The sequence below is a fragment of the Echinops telfairi genome, unplaced genomic scaffold, assembly GCF_000313985.2.
Source record: "Echinops telfairi isolate 266 unplaced genomic scaffold, ASM31398v2 ScPeMD7_2291;HRSCAF=2852, whole genome shotgun sequence".
Lineage (NCBI taxonomy): Eukaryota > Metazoa > Chordata > Mammalia > Afrosoricida > Tenrecidae > Echinops > Echinops telfairi.
The window spans coordinates 29,726,446-29,734,455 of NW_022106189.1; the positions used below are offsets into that span (position 1 = coordinate 29,726,446).

Here is an 8,010-nt window from a genome sequence, read left to right on the forward strand (position 1 = left end):
AGTTCCCATGCAGGATGTCCTTTGCAAGGACTGGCCTCTCCTGAGAACGTGCCCAAAGCACACGACATGAATGAAGCCTCACTTCTGAGCGACGTTCTGGCTGGAGTTCTGGCTGGGCCTCCTCCCAGCACTTGGAGTCCCGGTACTTACTCTCTTTGCCAGGACCCTCCCTCACTCAGGGTAGGATGCCCGCGGTTAGGAGATTCAGGCCGCAAAGGGAGACAGACAGACTGACAGGTGGAGGAAGGAGGGAGGTGAGGAAGGAAACAATCAACCTAGGTAAAATAATCTGGGTCGTCAGTCTCTCTCAACTTTTCTGTAGGTTAAAAAAACATCTCAAAATAAAAAGAAAACTTGTAACCACTTGAGAGCAAAAAATTCAACATTCTTAAAGGACAGTAACCAGAAGGTAGTACATGTACCTTAACAGACTCTGTTTCTTGGACAGATTTCACTGTAAACAAGTAACAAGCACCATGGTATAGAGCTCCAAAGGTCCTAAATTTATTGGGCCCCCCTCCCCGTTTCCAGAAGAAAAAATGTACTCAGCCACCTGCACTCCCCTGCCCCTGGCCAATTACAAACGTCTCTACCTGGTGGCTAGTGGGTAAGTATTGGGTTGCTAAGTGTAAGGTCAGCAATTCAGAACCACCAGCTGCGTCTCAGGAGAGACGGGGCTGTCTACTGTAGTTAGGCAGTCTCAGACAACCAAAGAGGCAGCACTACCCTGTCCTAGAGGGTCGCTATGAGTCGGCATCAATGGGAAGGCTGGTGGGTTTGGGTTTCTGCATGCCAGGCCCTTCAGGATAAAGTGGAGGGAGCTACCTGCTGTGACAGTCCTCCTGGATCACTCCAGGGCTCCCACTAGGAAGCCTCCCTGCTTCTGAACCAACTCCATGAGAACAAGTCCAAATCAAGGAGAAAGCCACCCCAGGCAAGAGACTGTCAGACAACTGAGAGGCCCAACTTAGTCTCACCCTCACCCAGAGCTTCGTCCGCCCGCCACACCTCTCCAAACAGAGCTTGCAGCATTTCTCGTACACGATTCCCAATAACGTCAAGTGAGCAAGGCCCACACGCACGGAGCAGCAGGCACGTTCATTTCTGTCAGAGGGAGGCCTGCTTTACCACAAAGTCACCACGCTGGAAGCGGTCTGGATTCGAGTTTATTGAAGCCGGTCGGTCATTAGGGACATCTTTTGTTCAGCGCTAGAAGCAAGGTTCAACAGTACTGCATATGCACCCGAGCAGGGCCACCCCTCTTCCCCTCTCTCTGGGGATGGCGAAGCACCACGGGGCTTTGAGAGTGTGGCCGGCAGCAACACTGCCGAGGTCCAGATGCACAGAGCAGCCACGGTCCACTCGGTCCACTCCAGGACACCTGGCAATGCCCTCAGTTTAAATACCAATCCCAAGAGTTAAAAAAAGAAAAAGTGCAAATAAAACAAAACGGTCCAGCAGCACGTTGCCTGGAGCAGGTTTCAGGGCGGACCAGCACGAGGCCCGGACCGCAGCCCCCTTCAAGGTGGAGTTTCTCCTTCTGATAATTTCCACATTCGAGACAAAAGAGCAGGTGAGCCCACGATCGTACATATATAGTCATCACAGTGCCTCCGACAGTCAAGCACTCAGGTGCAGCCCATGAACAAAAGGACTCTTACTTTGGAAGGAAAGGTGGCTTGTTGTGTGGCCTTTGGTTCCAAAAGTGGAACACCCCCAAATGAACAACAACAAAACAAAACAGCACCCCGCCACCCTCCAAAAGAACCCTGCGTTCCCTGGAGCTGGTACACTTTGGCAGTCACTGACCACGTGACCCCGTGGCCGAGGAGCAGCCACTTCCCAGGAGGTCTTAGCGTTTCAGAGGTTGGCGTACATTTTATATCTACCAAGGAAACAGTGCCAAGTTCGAATGATAAACACGAAAGGTGCCATCTTGTGTTAAAACGGCGCAACTGCTCTGGGTCCACCTCCGCAGCCACTTCAGAGGCCATGCAGGTCATGCTTGCCCCTGGCCCGGCTGTCTGCGTCGGGGTGGCCCACCACAGCCTCCACTCAGTCACCTCACTGTCTGTCCTCACCGCACAGCCTGCTAACTGGGAACCATGGTAAAAAAAAAAATTGTTTTTAAAAACTGAATTATAGAAAAGAAAAACAATGCGTGTTTTCAACAATACAACTGGCACAAGAAACAAGTTTTTGTTTGTGAGTCTGTCAGAAAGGCAAGTACATGCTCAGCTTTCTAACAGTGTTCAGACCTTCACTAAAAAGCAACTCAAGACAAGTCTTGGAGTCTTCCTATGGGGACTACAGGCGTGAGTCCTGCCCAACTACATTAGTGGTCACTCAGAGCCGGCCAGGAGAAGAAACGGCCTCTGGGGTGTTATGTGCAGACAGAGTACAAAAACAGTCACGTACAAAAGTAAACTCCACATGAATGAGTGTGGCTTTTCCCTTGGTTTGACAACACACGCTTTGCACGTTAAATTCATGGTAGTGTTTGCAGTTAAACGCTGTGGCAGGTATAAAATGAAAAGTGTCATTTCAACTCCACAAAGGTCATTTCCAGAATGGCAGTGAGACATGAGGTTGTGCGTGATTCTGCAGGAAATGGGGAGACACTGGGAGCTCTTCTCTCCATAAGAAAACAATGTTACATTTTATGAAAAGCACAAAACCAGAGAACCGCATCACTTCCCTTTCCCACATAAAACACACACACGGCTCTGTCCCTCTGAGAGCGCTGATCAGATTGGGGCTGGGTGGGGTGGGGGGCCAGGAAACAAGACCCTTCTGCATCAGTGGACATCCTCAAAGGTGTCCACGGACTGTAAGGCAGGGATTGGTGCAAGCCAATCACCAGAGTGCATTTGCAGCGCCGACCTCGAGCAGACGTGCCATGGCACGAGGCGTTCCGGTGACACGGGCCAGGCCGCCTGTGGTGGTGAGGATGGCACATACAAAACCAGGTGCTACTCAGAACACAGTTCAAAGCAAACCAGCTTGGCCATGGCTGTCTTTCACCAGCCCGCCCACCGGGCGCCTGCCTGCAATGCCCACGTAGGGAGCCCCAGCACCTCCTTGGGGCCCTGGCCTGGATCAAGCTTGTGGGTTCTGCCAACCTGCTGCCACTGCCCCGCCTGACACAGGCGCCCCGCACTTCCCACATCCCTCAGAAGCTGAAGAGGCATTCAGAAGACATCTAATTCCCATTTGGCTTCGTGTTTAGTTTGGAAAGGCTTCTAAATTTAAATCTGGAACCATGATTCTTGACTTCTACTGAACACAGTCTCGACTAACACTGCTCGCCGCCTCCTCCCTGGCACGCTCGCCGCCCTCCTCCCTCCAGTCCTCCTCTCTAAACCTGGGCCTTCTGCCACTTCATCTGCTTCCCAAGAACAAGTGGGTTTGCTAACAGCCCTCGGTCAGTCTAATGCCATCTGAGCAATGACCACCTTGGTCTCATCCGCTTCCCGCCATAGAACGGGCCTTTCTTCTTCCCCCACACAGCCCCGCGCTGCCTCCACAGGCACCGGCCGGAGAGTCCAAGGGTCATCCTTAGCAAAGGGGTCTGACACACAGCCTTCCTAAACGGGCACCTTACACTCGGACAAGCCAATGAAGTATTTTTTTAAGTTATCTCCCCTGCCCCCCAAAACTGATAGCATGTGCCGTATCAGGAAATCCCGGTCTTAGCAGATCAATATACAGAGTTATTTGGTCGTTTTACAGATGCACTTTGTCCGGAGGCTCAGGCTTCATTTTCCGTTGTATTTGTTAGCGTGGAGTCTGGTTTACGGGTCATTCTATCCAGTTCTTCCTGAACGTTTGTCAACACAGTTTTCTGTCCTAAAAGACAAACAGGCAGCGATGGGTACCAGGAAAGAAGGTAACCAGTAAGAGTCGGACAGACGCTGACGTCTGTCACCTCCTGACTTGTCGCTTCCGTGGGGGGAGGGAGGTTTCTCTCGCCCGTGCACTGAGGAGGAGACGGAACCCAATTTGACCTATCTTCATTCCACTCGCCCCATCACCTGGCCGTCCCAGGCCCTCACTCTCTCAACCCGCTTCCAAGAGAGGCTCTCTGTACTTGAGAGGCCCCAGCAAATGGCCTGGGCCCTCAGACACACACGAGCTGCGGCTCTGTCTCCAGCCTGTCTCTGTGGGGCCTGGAAACCCCAGAGAGGTGTAAGGCCAAGGGCAGGCAGGTCAGTTTTGCATTAAGCGGGCGTCCATGCATTTGTTGAATTATTTGCTGTCCAACACTAACTAGGCCTAAATTGACCCATATTTCCTTTAGGAAACAAACGACCAACAGACCGGAGGCCAAGAACTCAGAAGCCCCTGCCCCAAGCTGACCTGTGCCCTGGAGACACGAGTGGGGGAAAACGCTGGATTCACCTACTTCTTGCCTGGGGAAAACAGCAGGCAAAGAAAGCCCTTGAACTGCCTTCCAGCTCTGAGACAGATGTGTTACTTTCCCAGGAGCTGGGTCCTGTGCTTCAGAGACCCCTCGTCCGGCCAGCTCGCACAAAGACCGGTGGGTGGGCCACCACAGAGCAGAGCAGTGGCGGGTGCCTGCGGAAGTGTCTCACCGGAGGAGACAGCCAGCAGTGAGGCGCACAAGCCCTGCGCATGGCAGGATGGCAGGAGGGGGCTGAGTAGGGCAGAGCACAAGTCACAGCACGCTTCTGCAGTGCCCTGCAGACAACGAAACCAGCGCAGGCCCTCGCCCATGGCCTGCTTACACCAGGGTCACGTGTGGGGTTTGGGGTGTACCCCCACTCACACAGTACCACTTCTTGAGAGCTGCACTTCCATGTGTAGTGTACAGTAGGGAGCTGCAGCTCAGGGCAGACAGCACCTTCCTACTCCGCCAACACTGTCCACCATGTGGCTCACCGGTCCCCAAGGACCCCATACCTGACTTCTTGGCTGTGCTCTGCACACCACCAGCACCAGGACTTCCAGGGGAGCCTGTCTTCTTACTCAGCAGACTGTTGAAGAAACTGGCCAACACCCCTTCGCTTGCCGCGTTATCTAAGGCAGCATTCCAGGGAAAGAAAAGCGTCACACTCAGGTATAAGGCATCATCAGAACAAACAACTTACCATAGTGAATGATGGGGGGAGTGCGGAGTGGAGATCCAAAGCCCATTAGTAGGCCACTGGAGATCCCCTTGCAGTGGGGTCTCGGGGAGGAGACGAGCCAGTCAGGGGGGCGATGTAGCAATGATGGAAAATACAACTTTCCTCTAGTTCCTAAATGTTTCTTCCCCGCTCCTACTATCATGACACGAATTCAACCTTGCAAGTCTGGCTAGACCAGAGGATGTACACAGGTACAGATAAGAACTGGAAACACAGGGAATCCAAGGCAGATGATCCCTACAGGACCAGTGGTGTGAGTGGCGATACTGGGAGGGTAGAGGGAGAGTGGGTAGGAAAGAGGGAACTGATTACAAGGATCTGTATGTGACCTCCTCCCTGGGGGACGGACAACAGAAAAGTGGGTGAAGGGAGACGTCGGACAGGGCAAGATATGACAAAATAACAATTTATAAATTATCAAGGGCTCATGAGGGAGGGGGGAGCGGGGAGGGAGGGGAAAAATGAGGACCTAATGCCGGGGGCTTAAGTTGGAGAGGAAATGTTTTGAGAATGATGAGGGCAATGAATGTACAAATGTGCTTTACACAATTGATGTATGTATGGATTGCGATAAGAGGTGTATGAGCCCCTAATAAAATGATTTAAAAAGAAAAAAAGAAAGAAAAGCGTCACACACCGATGGCTAGGGAGCCAAGGAAACTGGTCCTCACCTTGGAATTACCAACTTGTGACCATCATCCTGGGACACCGAGCACACTCATTCACTGCCACCTCTTGCCCATGGCCCTGCTGAGGCTAGCAGGCAGCTGGTTACCGGGTAAGAGTCTACTTCCATTGTTTACAGGGCTAAGCATAACAGATGCCCCCTCGTTACACCCCAAGCTTTGGGTTCACTGTGGTGGAAGTCCTCAATTGTGGGGGGGTGCCCCCATCACTCCTCTTGTCAAGCTCAATTACAGATTACTTTTAAGTAGCCTTGACCCCAAAGGTATTAGATTCTCTGAATCCCACCACACACACATTTATTTCATTCCTGCATGTTAGATGGGTGTCCTGTATTCAGAATGCCAGTGTCTTTTCTGTCTTGGGCTCCTCTCTGAGGCTCTAAACACCCTAGTGTAGCCCTCACAGGGGAGGTGTGCAAGTCCCCACTTTTCACAAGGGCCCAGCCAGCCACGGGCCCCCCTGCTCCCAGAAGACAGGCATGGAAAGCAGATCTTCCCTGAGGAAGCAAACAGCCCTGACACCCTGGGTCTCTCCTCCCAAACTTGGGTCACGTACACCCTCCTGCAGGTTCAGGCCTCCAAGGAAACCACCCTCGCAGCATGGCCAGGTACGTACTTTTGATGTTTGGGTCTGGCTTCTTTACTGACGTGCCTGGGGAGGCGCTGGGCACGGTGGCTGGCCCGCCCCGGCCCTGGGTCCGTGGAGAGCCAGAGGGTCCTCTCGCAGGAGATTCCTAAGTCCAAAACCAGCACAGGTCACACAAGTGCATAGAAACAACAGAAAATATACCAACAATTCTGAACCGCCACAAGGGAGAAGGTCCCAGATAAAAATGAGAAAAATGCAGACAGAACAAAGCTCAAAGAAGGCTAGACCTACTGAGCTGAGACTAGAGGAAGCCCTGAGTTGATCACCCTAGTGAGCTTTGAACTATCCTCTCTACAGGTCACCGTTTAGCCAAATGGTAGATGGGCTTATCAAGAAACAATGTCATCAATCTGGGAGTCCTGTGCTCCCTTAAACAATTAGGAGACCAAACGGTCGTTTGCCCCAAGCAGAGAGGAGCAGCTGAGCAGGGACAGCGAAGCAGGATCAACGGAAATCCAGCCAACTGAAAGGGGGTCGTGCAGCTGAGACACACTAAGGGCTGTGGCCTGGGGCGCAGAACAAAATGCATGATGTTAGTCAAAGGGGAACGCAACTCATTGTGTAAACTTCCACCTAACCCACACTAAATTATTATTTACAAAATGAACCGGGAATAGAGATTCCAAACATGAAGACATTCTGCAGATTGTGTTTCCCTGGTCAAGGGAGCAGGGAACAGGGCTGGGTGGAGGCCAAGGGCCCCTGCCCTTTCTGGACCTCGATCTCTCCCAAGAAGCAGATCCTGCTCACAAGGTCTGCTCGCTCTAACTCGCACAGAGCCTTGCCTTCTGCGGATATCTCGGGAGCCCCTACTGTGTTCCTAGCCCTGGACTGTGGAGAGGCCAATGCCTTTGAAAACAGAAAAGGCCCAGGGAGCATAAGCGTTCACGAATCATGCTATCAATGGTGCAGACACCCAGGACACTGGGCCTGGGCCGGTTTAGTGCATGGTACTCACGGAGGCTCTCGTGGGCGTGGCTGGCTGCTTGGCAAGGAGTGACTGCAACAAGAGGGACACACTGGCCATTACCCAAGGCCGGCAGAGTGCACGGCGGGGCTGGAAAAAACTCACTTCCATGGGTTCCACTAGGGGGCACCATTAACAAGAACCCAACTACGCATGCTTACCACTACAAATGCAAAAAAATTAAAATGGAGCAGTTTAGTATATGGTGAAAGAAATAATGCAAACAACCCATTGGAAGCTAAGGAAGCAAGCAGGGCACAGGGGGAAAACCAGCTCCATTCGCTGTCACCACTGGTGTCTGCCAGCCACAGGTGTCTGCCAACACCACAGCGAGGGTGGGAGGCGAGAGGGAGCCTGTCTTCTAATGATTGGCTGGGGGCAGCAGCTCCCCTCACCTGTGGAATGGGCAGCACAGGTGGAGTGGGGCTACATCACCAAGGAAGGGCTGCCGGTCCACATTGCAAACAGCAGCACATCCAGTGCTGGGAAGCCAGGGACAAGGAGGGCGTGCCCAGCAAGCAGGCCAAGCCCTGGTGGCTGAGGCTCTTTGCCCACCCC

At 52.7% G+C, this 8,010-nt stretch overlaps 1 protein-coding gene across 1 annotated transcript in view; it reads right to left on the reverse strand.

Moving 5' to 3' along the window:
* Positions 1-1,148: 1,148 nt before the first annotated feature.
* The window catches only part of DYNC1LI2 (dynein cytoplasmic 1 light intermediate chain 2), a 21,231-nt gene continuing 14,369 nt past the window's right edge, over positions 1,149-8,010 (reverse strand). Inside the window, exons 6-9 of the mRNA XM_045293907.1 lie at positions 7,444-7,582; positions 6,453-6,570; positions 4,924-5,040; positions 1,149-3,849 (exon numbers count right to left, since the gene is read on the reverse strand). Of these exons, the coding sequence (XP_045149842.1) occupies positions 3,752-3,849; positions 4,924-5,040; positions 6,453-6,570; positions 7,444-7,582 (472 nt within the window). The 3' untranslated portion in view covers positions 1,149-3,751. The remainder of the gene's footprint in view (positions 3,850-4,923; positions 5,041-6,452; positions 6,571-7,443; positions 7,583-8,010) is intronic.